At 44.1% G+C, this 21,624-nt stretch overlaps 2 protein-coding genes across 2 annotated transcripts; both read left to right on the top strand.

Moving 5' to 3' along the window:
• Positions 1-3,889: 3,889 nt before the first annotated feature.
• TM4SF1 (transmembrane 4 L six family member 1) lies at positions 3,890-8,932 on the top strand (the record flags this gene model as incomplete). The annotated part of the gene is made up of 5 exons (XM_084267126.1): positions 3,890-4,066; positions 5,638-5,727; positions 5,808-5,956; positions 7,333-7,513; positions 8,374-8,932. 5 exons carry the CDS (start codon positions 3,890-3,892, stop codon positions 8,386-8,388), a joined length of 612 nt encoding a protein of 203 aa, XP_084123252.1. The 3' UTR covers positions 8,389-8,932.
• A 3,590-nt stretch (positions 8,933-12,522) lies between these two features.
• TM4SF18 (transmembrane 4 L six family member 18) lies at positions 12,523-18,390 on the top strand (the record flags this gene model as incomplete). The annotated part of the gene is made up of 5 exons (XM_084267376.1): positions 12,523-12,699; positions 14,232-14,321; positions 14,987-15,129; positions 16,626-16,942; positions 18,051-18,390. The coding sequence occupies 4 exons, from the start codon at positions 12,523-12,525 to the stop codon at positions 16,813-16,815; spliced, it is 600 nt and encodes a 199-aa protein (XP_084123502.1). The 3' UTR covers positions 16,816-16,942; positions 18,051-18,390.
• Between the last annotated feature and the right edge of the window lie 3,234 nt (positions 18,391-21,624).

The following is a 21,624-nucleotide window of genomic DNA, read 5'->3' as shown; positions in this document are numbered from 1 at the left end:
GTCATCGTACTGTCCTGGCAGTTGTCCTGGCTAGTGTTTGCCCCTGTGAGCAGTAACCTGCTGAACAGTAAGAACAAATGAGAATGGCTTATAAGGGAGCACAGATGTGCCTTGACAACCTGTGTCAATACACAAGGTGTGTTGGCCAGACTTTCCATCTCTGTGAAGCCTGTGGTATTATTTCCCCGGCTGTCTGTGTCTCATCTCTAGATGCCACACAGCCACCACACCCTGCCAGCACTGCCATGGGAGGCACTTCCCTCCCAGTAACCTTCTGCTGATGGTGGGTGGGACCACAAGCTCTGGAAAAAAGTTTTAATGAGACAGTCTCTGGTAGGAGTTGTGGCATTGGGTGTGCAAATGGCAGTGATACCAGTACAGCCCATGTGATTCACATCTGAGCAGTTTCAACAATGTATAAAAACCAAACCCAAAACCCCAGTTTGCTTCAAGAGTTTTTGGCTTTTTTTCTCTGGATTATTTTCAAGACAATTGGAAGACATTTGTCATCTATCTGTTCAAGCTGCATCTCTCGATCACGTCTGCGTCTTCTGGCAAGACGTGTCCAGGGGTGGCTGTGAGGCAGAGTAAAGCATAGGACTGACCCTGTGGAGCATTAGAAAATATGTATTATGCTTTCCAGTAGAGCAACACCTTTCTTTCCATCTTTCTGGTGTCAGGAGATTGCTTGCATTTGTTCAGAAACACTGATGGCAGAAACATACACTGCAAGTGTTTTATCCTCTGGTTATTATGTCCTGTTGGTTCTGATGAACCACTCTGGGAACCTGGCTTGAGGCAGGGGTGATAGATGTGGTTGTAGCTGAAGCGATCTACTGGTGTAGGAGGAAGGTGATACTTAATGTTTTTCTTTTTCTTGACAAAATTCTGTGGCTTTCTGGTTTTTTTGGTTGCCTCTCTGCAAATATTTGGTAACTCTGACAGTCTTTGATAAACTTCTCTTTACAGTAGGTAAACTTAGAACTTGTCCAAAAATATAGTAAGGGTTTTCAGTGCACCACTCAGCTGGAGAAAGTAATTTCTATTACTCCTATTGTGTTGGTTGAGGAGCAGGAGGATGCTCAGCTTTTCAGAGGTTGAGCGTAGAGAGCTCTTGTAGTCATGAGTTCTCCTTTATTATGGCATCATGAAATACTACTCTCTTCCTGATGTCTTTAATTTGCTAAAGAAGCAGGCGTCTGAGCTCCTGCTGCAATAGAAAAACCAAAGCAACAATGACTGTTGAGGTGGGGTTTTTTGTTTTGTATAGGCTGCTGGATCTTTGGACTCCATCTGAAATTAGGCTTGTATTAGACACCTCACTCATTGGACACGGTATCTAATGTTAGTCACTTCTCTGGCATGAAGGGTCAGTGTTCTGCTCCACATAGCACATTCTGCTGACAGACTTTATCCTGCAGTGCTGATGATTTGGGGGTGCAAGCCAGTTGCTGTAGTTGTTTATAAACCAGGAGAAGTTATGGAAGTCCCTCACAATGGGCTTACCTGCTGGACTTGAGTGTGCTATCAAGATTGCTTCACTGCCCCCTTCATTGTCTTGTCCTCCTGTACCAGCCTGCAGCAGCTGTTTTTCAACCAGAGCTGAGGAAAAGACCTACAATCTGAAGTTATGCTTTAGCCTAGAATTAGCCTTTTACTGTCTCTAATAACATTTCTTGGTCACTGATTGCCTTTTAAGGTGTTCTTTGTCTGGATAGGTACCAGAGCTTCAGGAGTAAATAGTGGAGCTTCCTGTGGGCAGCAGGGAAGCACCTGTGAGCACGTAAGCAAACCTCTGTCAGTGCAAACACGGGGATTCTCCTGTAAAAGGTGGAAAACCCAGCTCTGGTTTTGTTTGCACTGGTGTAAACTCTGCCATCTCATGGGGCTGGAGCATGTCACAAGCTGCAGCTCGGGCCCTGCTGTTCCTCAGGCTGATGGGAAGCTCATGTGTGGCTCCTGTTCAGGTCAGCTGCATCAGCACCTGGGCATGAGAGAGGAATGGGCTCAGGATTGTTGTAACCTGTGTGAATATACCGGAGAGGGGTCTGAACTGCTGCTGCATTGTGGGGGCAGGTGTTTGGTAGTGACTGCAGCTGGCAATGACCGTGAGATGCCCTGCATGGCTGATAGGGAATGGAATTGATGTTAAATACAGGAAGCTCTTAATTATGTGGACTTTTATTTCAGATCAAGTGTTTAGAAAAAACATTATATGGGTTAGAAATACAGCAGATCTTAAATCTGCTCCCCAGTGGCCGTACGTATGGTGTGGTGGTTGTGGGGAGCGGGGTATTTTGTCAGGGGGAGTGGTTTGGGTGTTTTGACATAACACAGTAAAGGGAGTTTTCAGTTGAGCAGCCATCTCCTCCTGCAGAGGAAACTTGCAGGATGCTGTTTATGCTTGGTTTAGTCATCAGAGGTGAAGTGCACAATAATGGTAAGCCTGTGTTTCCACAATTGGAGGATATTTGTCATAATGAAGGAAGACTCCAAGGTCAATAGCTACAATACCCGGAGAAGTTACATCACTAAACCACATCTGCACAAGACTGCTCCTTCCCCATGCCCCCCCTTTGATTCTTGCACGTGCACGCTTGCTCTCTGTCAGCTGAAGTGTTGCTCACATCGTTTGCACAAGTACTATGGCTTTGATTTGGACTTGTGTGCACAGTGCTATTTAGTTGTTAAAAAACACACTCAAACCCCCCCTATTTTTCACCCTAAATAAGTGAAAAGGTCTCATTAGTCTCCTAATATCCTGTATGTTCCCAAACTCCGTTTGTGCAGCTACTGTTTTTGCTATGAAAGTTGCATTGTGTTATGATGGTGGCAGCAGCACCTCCCAAATCTGGTCTGGGCCTCTGCCTTTCTCTCTTACCTTCTCTCCTGTGTAGGAGTGGGCATGACAGCTCATGCCTCTGTGTTGAGCTGTATGTGACAAAGGAACCTTCTAGATATTTTGGCAGCATTTGCATAAGGGAAAACACAGATCTCAATTTTCCCAGGTCACTTTCTATCTTAGTTTAGTCTACAAATTAATTTTACTGGTAGATATAACACAGTTTGGAAACCCCTGATACAACGCATTTCTCTGGGTTTTTTCTTTTTTGTGTGTGTTTCTGTACATGGAATTGCAGTGCAAGGACTGTATTGTATGATCCTCTTGTCAAAGCAGTACTTTTCACCAGTGTTTCTTTGGTTGAGATGTAACAGATGGCTGTCAATCTAAATTCAGCCTGTCTTGCGACAGCACGAACAAGGACACTCCTTAGAAGCCTACCTGTCCATTTTATTTGTTTTCCAGCCTCTTGATGAGGTTTGCTCTTATTCCATCAACAGGACAGTCAGTGAGAGGTTGCTCTACATACTCCTCATTGCTTATAGACCTTATTTATTTATCCCCAGAACTCTGACTCAATACTGGTGAAGTCATCTGAGTCTTTCCCTGGCTTCAGGTTGTTCTGAATAAGTCTATAAACCTAAAAGTCAAAGCTGCTTCTAACAAAGAAAACAAAATCTTCTTCCTCCAGTTCCTAATAGCACTTGTGTTGTGGTTTAAGCCTGTTCATGTCTAATCATGTCCACTGGTGATCATTCCTTCCAGCATCATACGCTAGAGCGAAATTACCTGTTACTCAGTTTTCCTTGATGGCCTTTGGTTGGGCAACAATTACTGCATTTGAAAAGGGGGCGGCGTTGTGCCATCCCTGTTCCCTCTCCGAGTTGGGAATGGTAGTTAGGAAGAGGTGTAAACGTCATCCAGGTAGCTAGGTAATCCTGGGTATTTAAGGAGGTGAGAATAAAGGCTGACCTTCTTTTAGGTGAGGACAGGGATGAGAGAGGTTGGGCTGGACTCGTGAAGGGAGAGACTCGTGAAGCTGCGGCCATGTGTTTTGGAAGGTGTGCTCGATGCATCGGTTATAAGTTGCTCGTCCTGGCCGTGCTCAGCATCGTGGCCAACATTCTACTCTATTTTCCGAATGGTGAAACAAGATTTGCTTCAGAGCATCATCTTGGCAAATACGTGGAGTGCCTTCATGGCATTCTAGGTGGAGGCCTTTTGGTAAGTCATGAGCTAGTGTTTTCTTTCAAGTTTATTCTAGAGTGCTTGGTATTATTGTTTCTTTATCAGATGCATTAATTTATCCGTCAGATGTCTCATCAGCAGGAAGCTCTGGACTTGTATCAAAAGAAATTAGCTATGTTACCCATAAGTTTTATTGGTTATTATTTGTTGCAATGTTATGCCACTTCAGAGCTGGGTTGTAGGTCACAGAATTCAAATGGAATTGAATTTTGGAAAAATTGGAACTGAGCCTCTCAGCAGGTCACAGTTTGAGTAAAGGCTGACATCTTACACTTGTGTTAAATGATTGAACTATTCTCCATTTAAATGTCCCTGGATTTAGCTACAGTTCCTTACTTGCTGTTATCTGAGATCTTGAGGGTTATTTCTCTGCCTTAGCTCTTTATTCAGAGGAATCAAGTGGCAGTTATCGAGGCTTTGTATTTGAGTACCAGCAAAGGATGAAGCACAGAGTGTTTGTTGTAAGACATTGCTAATCTGAAGCTATTATTTTCTACCTTTGCCATTAATGTATTTCAGTTCCCTGACTCCAGGCTTCCTTTTTCATTTGCTTTTAAAAGTCCTCTTAGATACAAACGATGGATCTGGAGGTGTCTGCAAATCACAGGTTGGAAATGGTTGCAGGATAAGCCCTCGGTCTTGTGAGAGGCACTTCCAGCTGTGTGGCAGCCCCACTGGACCTGGGCTGGGATTTGCCAAGACTGGGCTTTACACACAGAATAATGCAAGTGGGATCAGTGGAACTGCCTCTTCTGGATTTGCAGGATTGGGGCTCAGTGAGGCTTAGTGAGGGTGACAAGCCGGTGACTGTTCAGCTGAAAGCTTTTATTTTATTCAGTGAAGCTGTGCAGTTTGCAGATAGCACTTTGTTCGTTCTCTGTGGGTTTTGGAGGTACTCCTGAGTGTAGAGTCCTTACAAATTACAAACTATCATCAAGTCCTGTTAGTGCTGGTGGGGAGGAAACTCTTCTTAATCAACTCTGGTCCTTCTTGACTTCGTGCTAGAAGCTCTGGTATGGATGATTTCTACTTCTTACAGATAGCTTCTGCTTTGTTACTTGGCATTTCTGCCCCCAGAATCTGGTTGTGAGAACCTAGAAAAATATGGATGTCTGTAATGAGATGTTTGCCTGAATTGGGGAAAATATCCTTCTGCTTTCTACTCTAGCCAGACTCGTTTGCCACGCAGACAGTGATGACTGCTCTTCAGTAACTAATGTGTTAGCAGTAGGTTGGTTTTTTAACAAAATAATTATGATTTATCTGGTCCTCATTTGGCAGTGAATGCATTTTTTTTTCAAAGTGTTTTATTTGCTGGATACAATCTGTAATGTGAACAAAAACTTTTAGAGTTGAAGTACTTTAAATTGCAGCAATACCACAGGCCTTATTGACAGGCCCTGTGTGCACTTATGTGCACTGAATCATCTGCACAGGCTGCACCCAGCTCCCCTGCCAAGCAGCAGTATGAATTAATGCAATGAGGACCACGCTTCCCTGCCTGTGCTACAAAGCAGAACAGTGTGGCTTGTTTTCTCTGTGCCTAGGTGCTCATTCCAGCTGCAGTGTTCATCGGGCTTCACAACGACGACTGTTGTGGGTGCTTTGGCCATGAGGGCTGTGGGAAGAGCTGTGCGGTAAGTGAGCCCCCATCGCAGCCGATCCCGAAGGCACGGTGAGGGCTGTGCTGGAAGCTCATCTCTGTGTTTCTGTGCAGATGCTGTCCTCAGTTCTGGCAGCCTTCATTGGGATCATTGGTTCCGGATACTGTGTAATCATTTCAGCACTGGGCTTGTCTCACGGACCGTACTGTCTTACTCACTTGGAAAGGAACTGGATCTATCCTTTCACGGACTCCTCTGGAGGGTAAGCTGTCTGGTCACCCGTGCACACCTGCTCTTTATTCCAGTACCTTCAGCGATGTCCAGTAACCATATGGCAAGATCCATTTGGAACTTTATGCTTCCCACTTGCAGACGGCATCAGTTACCCATGCTGCTATAGTTTAATGCCAAAGCAATATAGATCCTCTGTCCTACCAAAAGGCATCTGAAGATACTAAAAAAATAATATACAGATAGATAATATATGTAATAATGCCTACCTACCACATACTGCCCATGTCCATGAACATCTTTAAAATAACGTTTTAGAACTTGGAGACATTTACAGACTATGAACAGCAGTTGTTAGAAATTTGTCTTATTTGTGGGAGAACCTGCTTTGTGAGTCTTGCTCTGAAGTCGCTTTGCATCGGTGTAACAGGCATTCCTTCATTGGTGTCAGTGGAACTAGAAAAGGTTTATGGGAATCTCTGCACACTATAGGGTGGGCAGGGCCAGAAGCTCTTAATTATCCCTAATTAGGTTTCTCCAGCAAACCAAGCCTATGTAGCTGAGTGGTATGCTATTCCTCATTAATCCCCACAAATCCTGCAGGTTGGAAGAGGTTGTGTTTTGGCTCATACTGTGCTTTCACAGTGCCTGTATGGTTGGCAACCTTGAAGCTGTTTCTAGTAACATTTATGCCAGACTAAAGACAATTTGAGTACTAAGAAGCCACATAAGCCTTTGCAGCGGAGAGTTTGAATTCTACATTTCCACTGCATCTCTCCCATGAGAGGAGCATCCTTCCTCCCCCATCCTCCCCAGCTATGACTGGACATAGAACTGAGCTCACTCCTTGCTGAAGGCTCATTGGTGCTGATGTTCTGAAGACATGGGTGAGGAGTAGCAGCTGGAATACTGCAGCATCCCTTTAAACCTGTTCTGTGTTCAGCTCATCCAGAGTAGGCATGTGAGGGCTCAAGGACAGCAGCACAAGGGAGGAAGTGATCCCTTCACCTCAGATCAGTAATTGCTGACTTTAAGGGCATGTCCTGAAAAGCTTTGTGGTTCTTTTGAGAAATAGCTCTGCTCTTTCCGCTTTGTTGAGCTTGTGACTTGCTTTAATCAGTAACAGAAGATTCTGTCTTCATAGCTTAGATGTTTTTCTAAAAGAAATTAAAACTTAACAAAATTGTACAGTCAGTTCTACACATTCTTAGGCCAAACTTTGCATGGAACAAACAATTGCATTTTCTATTCACACTTAGGGTTATTATCCTAGTAGTTAAGGATGCAGTAGTTACAGACAAGACATAACTTGATTGTAGTTCATGGTAGGCATCCTGTTGTCACAATTACTGAGTGTTGGGGTTTGGAAGGGACCAATGTGAACTTGTTTTTACTTGCTGTCTGCAGGTACCTGTTCGAGTATAACAAGTGGTCTCGGTGTCAGGAACCTCAAAACATTGTTCAGTGGAACACCACCCTCTTTTCCATCCTGCTTGTCTTGGGAGGAGTAGAGTTCATTCTGTGCCTCATACAGATAATCAATGGCATTCTTGGGGGCCTGTGTGGGCTGTGCTGCAGTCACGAGGAGGTAAGCCATTGGAAGGTATAACCCTGCTTCCCAGACCAACACAAAGCAGTTAAGCAGCAATTTGGTGCACATCATCTTTTCAAAGCCCAGTTGGGTCCCACATTGTAGCGCAGTCTGCCCCTGTGCTTCCAGCTGACTCCTCAGCTGTCACTGCAGTTAGACTGCACAGGGGCTGCTACGGCACATGAGGTCATCAGCACTCTATAGGTGACACAACGAAATACACGTCTCATGCTGTGGTGGTCTTTGCCATAGCTGGAGCCACTGTTGCATAGTGTGATGTGGTTTTGTGGCTGTCTGTTGGCTCTAAGCACACTGATTCAGACTTGTGTTTTGCTCACAGCAGCTGATAGATTACTGAGAACATGCTGCATGTAACGAAAGCTGCAGCATCCTGGCCTAGCACAGCACGAGTGGGATAAGAGAAGGAATTAAACTGTACGTAGCCAACAAAGCCTGAAGATGGATCTGGAGGGGTTGCTGAGAGTTGAGTTTTTTTTTGTGTGGAAGGGGAATTTCCTCCAAATTCCTTTAGTCTTGATGGACAGTTTGAGCATGTTAAATCAGTATTGTAGTGGTGATATTGGAATTGCAGTGGCTTAAGGTATGAATCAGATAGAAATCGTATCACACACGTTATGTCTAAGAATGTGTTTAGTTTTTTTTAACTGATGTATTTGTACGCTGGGGCTCTTTCAAAGCTGTTACTGTCTTCTCAGTCCTGTCGTCCATGCTGTAACTGCTGCAGTATAAAAGAGCCAGGCCATGGTTATCTAAATGTGATTTAGCTTTTATAGTTGGATACGATATTAGCATTCTTCCCCTTAATATCTGTATGTTTCTTTTTGTTCCCACCACAGACATACGCTTGCTAGAAACCTGACAGTGCGTTGACGCCGGTGTATGTGTATGGTGTATGGAGTGTTCTGTGTTTGGTTGTTGGTTCTGTGGGTTTTTTTAATGTTCCACACATACTAAAATGCACATTGTTGTCAATCTGTGCTGTTGTCATCAATTTAACTGACTTAAGGCCAGCCTCTGTTGTTGGAGTCCTGTGCAGGTTCTCCACTAACCTGCCTGCATCTGAAGACAAAATGTATCCTGAATTTCTTTGGTTTGGTTCATCTTAGTACAGGCAGCTGCCCAAACACATTTGCAGGCAGTTGCCTGTACTTTTTTTTCCATTTTTTTCCTCCCTACCAACACAACAGCTCTGTACTTCATGCTGCTGTCCCAGTAAAGTTGCACTTTTACTCTGATGTTGGAATGAACACAAAACCAGTCTGCTCTGGCCTCAATATAAACGAATGCTCAGCTGGAGCAGAAACAAAGCAGCAGTAAAATGTGGATGATAGAGGGTGGGTACACACACTTCACCTCTTCAGGATTTGTCTGAACTTCTCCTAAATTTCACAAATAAAGATTTTTATTAAAAATACCTGGCAGGTGTCAGTCATTTGTTGCCTGCCCATGCTGCATCACTGCTGTCCTGGTCTTAGAGCAACGGGCTGCAGTGGCATGCACACATGGATATAAAGCAGCCTGGTTATAACCTACTCTTCCTCTCCAGCAGACTCTGTCAGGGTGGGAACTGCTTCACTCTTTGGTTTAGATCACTTAGGTGAGCCAGGCAATTGTGCATCAGAAGGACATGATAGCTGAGCAACAGCTCTGTGACAAAACTGTAGAGGCAGAGCCTTGTTCCTGAGCCAGGGCTAGCCCTTCACTGCTGGTGGCCGTTCCCAGGACTGGAGGCAGCTGAGCCCATCCTGCTGCTTACCTCCAGACTGCTTAGTCAGAGTCTTGAGCCACCATAAAATGTGGGGCTGGGTCCTGTTCCTTCGCTTACTCAGCACAGCCCGGGGTGCAGCACTGCTCAGAACACAGGTGGCAGCAATAGATTAATGGGAAATACTTGACTCTGCTGGTAGGCAGCTGGCAGCAGGTCTGAGATCCCGTGCAGGAACCTCTGGAGTGTGGCTTGCAGCTTTCACAGGACACATTCTATCACAAGGTGAGTAAAGGAATCACATGCTGCCAGCAGCGTTGCTGTCAGGGTCCCTATGCTGCTGGCAATGGCGCTTGACAAGTGACCACTAAAATGTGACATGTTTATTTCAAAGGAATGGGGCTGACTTCCATTCTGCTCAGGTTTGGAATACAGCAGTTGATGTCCTCTTAGAAAACAAGCAAGTCAGTGACTGTTTATGCAGGAAAAAGCATTTCCCATGGGTGTCAGTGCATGCGTAGCACTATTTGTCATCAGAAGAGTGGCCTTTAAAGGCAGGCAGAACCTTGAGGTGTATTTCAGGCTGTCCTCACAGCTACATCTGCCCAGTACAAATACCTGTCTGGAAAAAAAAAACCCCACCAAAAAAACCTGTGAAAAATAAAAGTTGCCCACACCCATCCACAGCAATAAAAAGTACTCACAGATGGGAAAGGTTTGCTTTTAGCATCTCAGGATACCTGCTTCTTGACATACCATTTATTCATGCAGAAATACCCAGAAGGGGTTGAGGGCAGCCTTTAATACCATTTCTGCTTGTGTTCATCCCTGTCTTGCCCTGCTATGGGAGGGAGGAGAATGTGTGTGTGCATATACACACACAAAATTCCTTGCTGCTGTACGGTATCATGGAGACATGATACCAAATGTATGTCAAGTGTGGCATGAGAGGAGGAAGAAGGGGTCTTGAAACGGGGTATAATTCCCACACAACTTACAGATTTTTGCCTTTGTGTTTGTATAATTGATGCTTGCCTTTCTGTTACAACTAATTAAAGAACTGAAATGATTATAGAAATTCCAATGGACAAAATTATTAGGAGAGAGCTTAGAATTGAAACTTTAGCTCTGATCCATTTAACGTTACTACTCAGTATTGTCTGATGCTCAGCGTTACTACTCAGTATTGTCACTTAAGGTCAGTTAAATTCCTTTGTTGCTGGTGTGTGTAAGACAGTATTTGGGGAGCTTTATAATTACTCTGTGGAGGAGTGGTTGTTTTAGGTTAAATTCATTTCAGTCAGAGAAGTCACCCAGAGTAAACACGGCTTTTCGGTAATGGGTTTGGCATGGATATTGACACCAACAGGAAAGCAGTTCTTGCAACACTTGGTAAGGTATTTATTTGGGAAACTCGCTGCCAGGTTTTCTGAATGCTTAGAATAAAATGGTTTCTTCCTGTTCCAGCAGTACGGTGTGCCAGGGAAAAAAAAGTCCTTGATTTGGTATTTGCAGAGGTAAGTTTAAATACAAAAAGAGGTATGAATCAGTCTGCTGCACTGCAGAATGAATGCTGCTTCAGGTGTCAGATCCCAAGCCAGTTTCTTACCATCAGAACAGATCACTATGAGTGGCAGCGAATGGGATTGCAAGCTAAGCTGCTTGCTGGTAATTTTGTCTTTTGCTTTTAGAGAAAAAAGATTTCAGTCTTTTTAATGATCTCCAAGGTTTGAAATAAAAAATGAGTCCTGAGGAGGTGATGTGCCTACCTGTCAGCTTTTTCTTAGGTCTGTATGGTGCAGTGTTGATGTTGTGCCCCTGAGCCGCAAAGATGGGTTTGCAGTTAGAGGCCTGGAAAAAGTGTCTGTGCTGATTAGGGAGGGAAACAAGAAATATGGGAAGACCTCAGGGTAAAGTCTGATGACTTGAAAATGAACCTCAGAGAAACAGAAGGGGAGAAGTAAATAAGAGAGTCATGGCAGAGAATGGCCAGAAAAGGGCGTAAGGGCATGAGTCCCATCGTGCCTGTTTCCTTGGGTGGTGCCATTCACAGCAATGGGAAAGCATTAGTTCATGCAACCCAAACAGCTTTTATGAGGTAATGAGGTGTGTGCAGGGCCTAAAACAGCCTGTGAGGAAACAGAAGGAAAATACACCATGACTTTATTGCTTCTAAAATCATCTCCCTTACTTTTGGTAGAGCCCAAATATTTTTGTTATTTGACTGGGACTTTCCTATTGAGTAAACCCTAAACTCATTGTTGTCACTTTTCTGCTGACTCACAGCAGCTTGGAAGAGTGGCTTGGGCCGTGCTGTGAGCGTTCAGTCTGCTCTGTGTTACTGGGACAGACATGCAATTGCTCAGGGAATGATGACACACAGAAATGGGGAAACTGGCTGGCTTTGGCTTTGCACAGTGCAGAACAGCAGACGTTCCAAAACACAGCCAGACCTTTTGTCCTGTACAAGAAGTCACGTGTACTTGAGGAATATTGTAGCTGTGTGTGCTCAGTGGTGAGCAGAGAATAAAGCAAGTGGAGAAACCTGCTATTTCTCTGGCAGGATTTAATCTTTGTAACAGCTGTGCTCTGTACTGCTGCAGGAGAGTAATTAACGTGACAGTAAGTCTCCATGGCAGGTTCTAGCTAGTGGTATCTGGGCTTCTGTGCTCTGCGAGGTGGCTGAGACTCGGTTTGGTGGCTTTGTGAGACTGCTCCAAGTTAGCAGCAAGCGTTGGTTCACCCTTAGGGCCCGTTATCTGCCAAGTTCTGGTATTAACTGTGCACCGTGAGGGAACGTGTGGCCTTCTGTAGAGGGACTGGACAGCCCTCTTGTCATCTGCCAGCCCCTTCCCTGTGTGTGGTGGAGAAAGTTCTGAGCAGCCTGCCTGGTGTCCCAGGGTGTCTGCGTGGCCACCCCTGCTCTCGGGAGGAGCGCGTTGCTACGCGGTCACTAGGAAATTAGATTTGTGAAGTTCCTTCCTGAGTCTGACTTCCAGACATATTTCAGTTGGAAGATCACAAAGGAGGATGTTTTAGAAGGGAAACTGCTATTTCAAGACAAATGCTTAGACAGGACAATGATTTAGACAGCAATATTCATCTATTGTTCTGCTAATTGTTAGGCAGCGAGCTGTATCTGGAGTCAAACCCCAGTCACCTGGTTCCTGTGAATGTGAAATGACTGAATGAAACTGAGGAGGCCAAAATACTCTTCATATTTAAAACCTTGTCATCTCTTGCTGTCTTAGAAGAGCAGAACACCTCAAGTTCTTGAGAGATGGCATTAGAAGCATGTGGAAGCTGTCTGAGTTGCCTGCTGATACCTCTTGCGCTCTGGAGCATTGTGGTTAACATCCTGTTATACTTCCCTAATGGGAAGGCTTCTCATGCTGCCAGTTACCAGCTTCCCAACTATGTGTGGTATTTTGAAGGGATCTGTTTCTCAGGCGTGATGGTAAGTGTTGATTCTATGGATTTTCAATGAATTGCATTCTTCTGCAAATAACATTGGGTCCCTGCACAGCAAGGTAATCTGCTAACTGTGCTTTTAAAGTGAACATGCGTTACTTTGGCAAAGCCACTACAGGCAGGAAAACCCAATTAAACTGAAAAAAAGTAAATTATCTGAATGACATGCTTGTGTATTTTTTAATTTCATGTAAGTGACTTTGCAGGGTTGATTCCACCCCCCATTCCTTGCCCACAGCTTTTTGTTTATGTGCAGTTTACACTGGTATTATGGATGCAGGCACCTTGTTGATTTAATCTTCTGTGGAGGTTGAATTAGAGCTCTCAGCAAAAGAAAATGAAACAAAACCTTAAAATATGTCTCATAACTGTTCTGATGTTTTTGACAGCTGTGTGCAGTTAGAGGACTGGATACGGTTCACAGTGCCACTGCTGTTAGGCTAAATAAAGAAGATTGTCTCACTGTGATTGATGTAGCAGTATTTTCTCCATTACATTTGTAATGTGCTCATCTGCAGTAATAAGCTAGCACAGAGCTGCCCTCTGCTCATACAGTTTGCTGCATTCATAAAGAGCTGTAGCCTCAGGCACAGAAAGCAGTTAGGCAATAACAGTGCATGCACAGCATCAGTATTTAAAAAGATCTCATCTGCATAAGTAAGTAGGGTGTTTTTATGATGGTGCCAATCTGGGAGTTATTAAAACATGAGACAATCTTTTGAAATTGAGTGTTCTTCCTAAAGCCAAAAATCCTAACCTTTTCTAGTGGAGGTGAAAACTATGAGGCAGAGAATTTGGACAGAAAAGCATAGCTGGAAATCTGGGAAAAAGTTAACTGCAGCAATGACATTCTTTTCTCTAAGCATTTTTAGCATTAGGAACATTACCAGTTTATTAAAAATGTGTATGTTATCCTGTTAGAAACGGCGCAGCAGCATGTGAGAGGACTCTGCTGTGATCCCTAGTCAAAAACAGTATGGATACTTGGCAGAGAGAGCAAATGGATTTTCAGGTGGATTTAACACAGGTTCACAGAATTTTCATGGAACTGTTGGGGTTGGAAGGGATCTCCAGAGCCCATCGGGTCCAACTCCCTGCCAAAGCAGGGTCCCTTAGGATGGGGCACACAGGGAGGCCTCCAGACTAGCTTCTGCTGCTGACTTTGTCCAGCATCACTGTGCTGGTGAGGAAGGTGCCACCCTGATCCTCAGCAAGCAGCCGTTCAGCTGGTGTGGGTGCACCAGCAACATCTATTTCCTCAGTATGGATCCTTCTAGTGGTGAGCTCGGTATCCTTTCGGCTGTACCGTGCAGCTCTGCCCGTGCTGGTGACGCTGTGCTGCGGTGGAGACAAGGCCAAGAAGCAAACGCAGCGAGCCCAGTCCCAGGGGCGCTGGGCATGGGGGTGCCTTCTTACCGACCCGCTTTAAAATCGCGACAGGGCGTAACGGGGACGGTCCCTGCCCCAAGGAAACTGTGGCTTATTATCTTTCACTGACATTATGATGTCCCCTTGTAGATCCTGCTGTTGGCAGTAATTCTGGTGATGCTGGAGTGTAGCGTGTTCTATCGGTGCTGCCAGAGTGAGAGCTGCAACAAAACCTACAGGGTGAGTCTCTGGCCTGTTTCTCTGCCTTCTCTCCAAGTGTTTGTTCCCTGTGCCTTCCTGCTCACACGTTTCCAGCACATCCTTCTGCCCTCTCCGCTGCTGTTTCTGCTTCCTCACACAGAACAGGGTTGTCAGGCCGGTTGAGAAGTCACAGAAAGTGTAGCTGAGAAAAATAAACAATATAAAAACCCCACCAAAAAATCCTTGTGAAATAAAATGAGAGCATAGGAGGCCTGAGAGTTTCAACAAAGTGCCCCACCGTGGTAGCTTCATCCCTTTTCTTGTATTACTTGGAATTGATTTTTCCCAGTAACAACCCTATATATGCTGTTTGCGATGTAAACACGTCTAATGAGTGGTTGTGTTCCTCCAGCATTTTGGGACACAACTTTGTAAAACTGCAAGTTAAAAAAATATAAAATTCAAACTCCTCAAACAACATTTACCTGAGAGTTGTGAAACTGACTTGAACTCTGTCTCACTCTTTATTTTGTAATAATGTGTATGCTTACTATTCTTTGCCTGGTATTTTCCTTTCTGAATAATGAAGTTTGGGACAATCGAGTGTGAAATTCAACCCCTAGGCAGTAGCTAGGCAGGCTGAAAGACTGTATTTGCTGCAAACACTGTCCCCACACAGTAATATTTTTTTCTCTTTACTTCAGAGTTTTATTTCAATTGTCCTAGCCCTGCTTGGAGTCGCTTTCTCTGGATATAGTTGCATCACTTTTACCTTGGGGTTGATCCAGGGTCCCTTCTGCAATTCGTCAGGTGGATGGGATTATATCTTCAGAGACACTGCTGGAGGGTAAGAAACTGTTTGTTGAAACAATGGTCAGATAAATCCTCTGAGAGCTTTACACAGAATGGCAGTGTCCCTTGAACATAAGACCTGTATTGGAGAGTGAGGTTTTGCAGCTTCTTAAATGAGCACCAGAAGCCTCAAAGAAAGGTATTTGCCTCTATTTAAGTAAAGAGTAAATGACAGAATCTTTGTACTGATCAGACCTGGAGGTCTACCCTGCTGAGTGCCCGTTACCTGGTGGCACAGGCTGCAATCTGCCATCACATGCAGTACAGGATGTAAGATGAGAGGGAGTGTAGATGGCTCTTTTCCCCAAATATTCCCTCAAATTCCTCACCTTTTTTGTTCAAAGATTATAGATGGCATTTTTATATGTAATAACTCAGTAAGTTTCTCTTTATCTCCTAAAGCTCACTGAAGGCTGGGGTTTGATCACTGGTAGTTTTTGCATGTTTCATAACACATCAGTGAGGCAGGGAAAGTGGTGTCTGTGTCCCAGCCTCCCAGAGGCACGAAAGGTTTGATTCAGATCTGTAACCTGAGGCCGTTTTCACAAGGCTCTGTATCCTCCCTTTAAAAGATCAAAGTTTCACAAGACAAATATTTAAATCATATAATGCCAGGCTCTTCAGCTGCATTTGAAGGCACTAAGGAGTAAATTTGTCAGAGGATCACAACCAAGTTCCTTCAGCATCCAGCTGGAGTAGTTGATAAACTGTGACTTCCCCTGAGAAGTAAGCTTTATTTTAAAACACCAAGGCGCATCCTGCAAGCTCTGCTGTGTATCAGCAGTGTTGCCATCCCATTTTGAAACACAAAAATGAGAGTTTGCATGCAATGTAAAGGGCCAGGTGCTGAATAATGCACTCCAGATTTGGCTCAAAGCATTTCGTTTACGAATGTCTGTGAAGAAAGTTACTGACACACAGTAAATGAGTCTAATGAAGGTTCTTGCAGTTAACCTCCAGGCTGTGATGTGTCTCACAGTTAAAAGGGCACAGATGGTGCATGTTGGTTGAGCACAGGATGCTCCCTGAGGATGCAGAGCATAGCTCTAGAGCAGCAGGAACTTGGGTGTAGGGACACTGAGGTCAGTTCTGCTGTTTAGTCTGTGTGCACTGGTTAGAATGATGGTGTTGGGGTGTCCGTGCTCTGCACGGTACTGTTATCAGCTGGACTTAACCTAAAGCTGAAATAAAATCAACAAAAGCAGAATTCCCATTGTAAACTTGGCTTCTGCTATTTGAAAAAATGGCCGTGGTGTCGACTGAAGGGAAACCAGGAAGGCAGATGTATTTGAGGAAAGCAAATCTTTTCAGCTGAGGCTGGCAAACCTATGCAGGAGTTATGCTGGTGTAAAGAAGGACTAGAGCCTGGCTCCTAAACTTGAAGCATATAAAGCTCAAAATGTTTTTTCTGTATATTGTAGGTTAAAAAAACCCCACGAGTTGAATGTCACCTGCCACATTTACTTGTTTGTGTCACTGTTTCTCTAACAGATACCGCACAGATTACTCGGCTTGGTCTCGGTGCACCGAACCTGCTAACATAGTGGAGTGGAACACCATTTTACTCTCTGTTCTGATAGCTCTCAGTGGACTGCAGCTCATCATCTGCTCACTCAAAGTGGTGGCTGAGTTGAAACGGACCCTCTGTGGGACTTATTCTGTTTTTGTCCAGATAAGATAGCTGAAGTCATGTCTTCAGCATCTCTGAGTCAGTTTATCTTCAGCAATGTATTTCAGTTGAGGCCCTACCCTTCAGGTTCATGCATTCGCTATGCTACTGCATTTCTATTACCAGAGGATATGTACTGGTAAGAAATATATTGTCTATGATTCCTCCACTAATTTCCTGTGGTGTACAGGGATCAGTCACTGCTCACTCTTACTTGTAAGGCTAACACTGAGAAGAAAAAAAATGTGGCTGGGAATTCAGCACCAATGCTAAGTCCATTATTCCCATGTCAGCAGAGGGTTCTGAGCACCTACCTTCTAGTGTACAATTTAAAGTCGTTCTTACTCAGGTGAGAGTTTCACAGCAAACAGAAGAAGATGCAAGAGGCAATATGCAGCAGTCATGATCTAGGCATCATTTCTTACTGTGTTTCCAGTAGGCTATTGAAACAGCAACTGGGAGAGCTCTGCCTTGGGCAGAAGAATTAGCTGGAGCCACAGAGCTCAGGTGACGGATGCTGCGAGCCCACTTTCACATGCTGGTCTGTAGTAGTGTGATTTAGTGTGTTTGCTTCAGAGGCAGGGTGAAATTAGGCATGCAGACCCCTCCCTGCCCTTCTGCACTGGGATCAAGGAGCCCTCAGGAGTTTATGTAGCTGATGATAGCAATGATGACAGCACGTTTTGGAAAGATTCTTAATTGGGAAAAGCAGCAGCTCACAGAAACATGCATGTGCCCCCTGCACATACACACATGTATCTGTGTACGTACCTGTGCACGTGTGCGCCTGTACCTGTGCACGTGTGCGCCTGTACCTGTGCACGTGTGCGCCTGTACCTGTGCACGTGTGCGCATGCAGAGTGGGTTACTTCTGTCACAGGCCTGGGAAGTGCAGGTAGGATGGCAGTGCCTCGCAGCAGAACTCTCCCCATAGTGCTGGCCAGCCAGGTAGGGGAGCTTCGCGTGCCACGAGGGCCTTGGGTGAGTGGGCAATGCAGAGCTTCTTGTCAGAGGTTCCCGACCTGCAGACCACGATGCGGTCGATTTCTCTCAGAGCATCTCACCAGCCTCCCCTGGAGTCAGAAGCAGTACTGTCAGCTCATGCCAGGGCACAGAGCGGGGCCCCGCTGCAGCCCCGAGCGTGCCTTGGATTTATACTGCATGTGGATGTTGAACAGCTAACAACTTCCATATAAACTGGAGTTGAAAAAAAGAAGACAATTGCTTCCTTCCTTTTTTGTTTGCAGGCCAGGCATCTGTGAAGATGGGAGGGAAATCTTCACTGCGGCTACCCTGCCCTCCAAAAAAGCCAGCAATGACTTCTCCAGCATGTGCAATGGTAGATTGGGGTGCAACAAAGACAAATGAAACCCTTGTCTTGACTCTCTTCCTCTGAAGCCTCTCTGTTTCGGATGAAGTTATTTACACTGTTGGACCTCTACAGTTCCACATGCGTCCGGTGGTCCTTGGCCGTGACTCTTCATTTTTGTAACCTCCAGCTTGTTCTGACCATGGGGAGGTTTGAATACCATAGAACCGCTTTGTATTGAAATCTCCTTTATTTGAATAAACCAATGTAAAACTGCTACAGAACTGTTTTCATATTCCCCAGCCTTTGTTTAGAACCTGGGATTATTTGTTTTTTCCAGAAGGGCCTGAGTCAAAGCCCAGTATGTCAGGAGGGGTTGTTCCCCTGAGAATTAGTGCAGTGGATGAAGCCACTATCTCTACATGACTGAGTTTTACTTACGGACAGACCATGATGGTCAGGAAAGTCAGCAGCCTGTGCTGCTTGTCCTGTCTTGGAAGGTCTGAACTGCTCAAAGCAGTTACTGGAAAAACTCTGCCAAGTCTTTCTGCAGTAAGGCTTTCAGAAAGGCATCTGGGCCTGATTGAAATACTAAGACAGCTCTTAAATCAGCTGTGCTAATTAGTATGCATTAATGGCTACACTGGGGTTCTTTTCGTTTTGTAGTCTGAGGCAGGCTTTTTTTAATGGAGCATTATGTGACTTGAGGGAATATGTGAGGGAACCTTGTGACCAGCCAGTGCTAGGTGGGTATTAATAGGTGTTTATAATGCTCTCTAAGTTCCCTGGCCTTGCTACAACAGAAAGTTAAGGTTATTGACAATAACAATCAGATGAAAAAGAATAGCCTCATTTAAACTAGCAGCTAAAAAGTCTTTTTCATCTATCAAAGACTTTATTATTTCATTTTCAGTGGAAATACAAGGATTCACAGTAAAGTGGGCATATGGCTCGCTTGCAGCTGCATGGGCAACATCTGGCTGCATTCAGCACTCTGGTTTTGAGAGAATGAGCACCCAGAGGAGAGCAAAGCAGACTTGTAGCAATGCAGGTATCCCTGTTACATCAGACCGGGGGGATTCAGCTGTATCAACATGTAAAATTAAACACTGTTGGAACTGCAAACCACACAAGGTGTGGCAGCTGTGGGTGAGGTTATTCAGGGAAAAAAAAGGAGTATATCAGTAATTTAATTCTGTTTCAAGACAATATCAAGATTTTGCCTGATATTCCATTATTAGACTGTCTCAAAAAGCTGATTTCTTCCTCTAGGATTTAAAGAATATGTCTAGGCTTTAATTGCTTTGTTTCTATTAGGTTGCAAGGAGTAATAAGGAAATTAATGATGTTTAAGAATGGGACTAGTCTTTTGGAAGGTGGTTCAAGGTGGCATGGATGGTCAGAGATGCATGACAAAAAACACGGTTGGAAAATGACAGCTGTTTGGAACTGCACACCTGCTTTTCCCTGGGCTTAAATGTACATCATACCATAGATCTACTGAAATGATGATCCCACATTCTTATGCACTTAGGGACAGTGTTTGCAGACAGAAGGAAAAGAAAACTTAACAATCAACCTATACTCCTACCAAGCATCTTTGAGAGTCTTGTGATTTCATGTCTGCAAACCCAGGAGCTGTTTATTTTAAAATGATGCAAAGATTTGAAAAAGAAATGTTGGTTGGTTGGGTGTAAACTAGTGTGTGAGGTAGACACTAAAAGCAGAAAAAACCTAGAACTGTTAAATATCCTAAAGTAAATGGTGCCATTTCACTGATGTAAGCAAACAAGCAGGGTATTCTATTCAGACTCCAGCTCAGCCATGGGGAAAATACAGGCTTATCTTCAGGCAAACAGGGTCTATTGAGATAGATTTTTGCTGTGCTTTGATACCTTAAAGTTACACCTGGAAACTCTTAACTCTTTATTCAGAGAAGCCAAGGGACCAAGGCAAAGAAACGCTCATGTTTTTACCCTCAAGTAACTGTGGAGATTTTAAGGACATTACTTCTGTGGTTTTTTTCCTCTTCCCCAGTCTGATGGAAATTGCAACAAAAATAGGCCAGACAGGCACAATACACATGAAGAAGCCTTGGGTGAGTATGAAGGAATGACTGCATTTAGGTACTGTAAGAGGAGGTAAAACATTTTATCTTTTTTCTTTTTTAACTTCAGTCAATTTGCAGACAGGGCATATGCAGCCAGCACAAGCTGATCTTTCCACTGAATCACTGACCTTCATCCGTAGCAAAGAAAAAAATCTACAGAAATAGTTCTCAACATGTGACACCAGTCTGGGAAACTCCAGAATTTCATCACAGATTCAGCCAGGTTTCAAAACCTTGGCTTTGGTCACAGGCATTCAGGCAGAAGCAGAATCCTCCATTTAATGTAGGTATGTAGAAGGTTCCAAAAGGTGAAATTGCAAACTTCCATATTCTGACAGTGCCTGAAATTGTTTATATTATTAGTCATTAAAAGTGATACATTTTCTGTATGCCACAGGCTTGGTAAATAAAGTTTAGATTTGTATGTAATTGAATAAAACCTGTTCTACTTTAGTTACGGTCTGAATCTTAGTCTTCTATCCAAAATAATCATCATTTTTCTGAGCATTAAGAGAATAGCATCAAAGAATATTGTGATTGTTACAGACATTTTTTAAGTTGCCATACAGTTAAAAATGTCATTTAGAAGGAGTGTGTGTCAGCACCCAGAGTGCAGGAGAGATTTCTTTCAGAACTCCCCAGTGACTGAGCATATATATTTTTAATAGCAGTCTTTATAACTTGCAAGTTTATCGATGTCTAAAGGCTCAGACTCAGCCTTGATGTAATGGGTATATACTTGAAGAAAAAAGAGCAGTTGCAAACTTCAGTTGGTGCTTTTAAACAGCCCATGTTTAACGACCAGTTTTGTTCTTGCTGTTCAGGGAGACCAGCAGATGCAAAATGTTTACAGAACTTGAATAAAGAAAAGCTGCAGCCTTCTGCAGTGGATATCAGCAGCAGTTGAGGTTATCTGAGCTTTATACTTCTGTTTTGCTTTTAATTATTGAAGAATGTGGCTTATCCTGCCTGGTGACAGCCTAGGAGGAAGATAACACAGGGAGTGATGCTGTGGAATTTCTGACCCTCATTTCCATTTGGGGAATGCTGGAACAGCTGGGGAACGGGCTGCAAACCACACACCCCCCCAAAGAGTCACAGAACTCACTTTCTCAGTAGTATGCAGGTTGTAGACTGAAAAAGAAAGTGATGAAGGTAATTGAGCTGAAGTCTGTGAATCCACTTACATCCACAGTACTTCCAGTTTACCTACAGAATCCACCGGTCGATCACGATCCGAATGGTAATTGGTGTGATAGAGGGTTGGCAGAAATTGAAAAACTTTCTTTGAAGATTATCTGAACTGATGAGGTTACCAGAATCTCTTGTTTACTCTTGTCACACAGCGACATTGTGCAACGTTTCATTGTGTGCACCAAAGCAAACGGGAGTGGGGAGAGGT

Source organism: Gallinula chloropus, assembly GCF_964237585.1.
Source record: "Gallinula chloropus genome assembly, chromosome: 8".
Classification (NCBI taxonomy): domain Eukaryota; kingdom Metazoa; phylum Chordata; class Aves; order Gruiformes; family Rallidae; genus Gallinula; species Gallinula chloropus.
The sequence above is the reverse complement of the archived record's forward strand: the minus strand, read 5'-3'. Positions and strand labels throughout refer to the sequence as shown.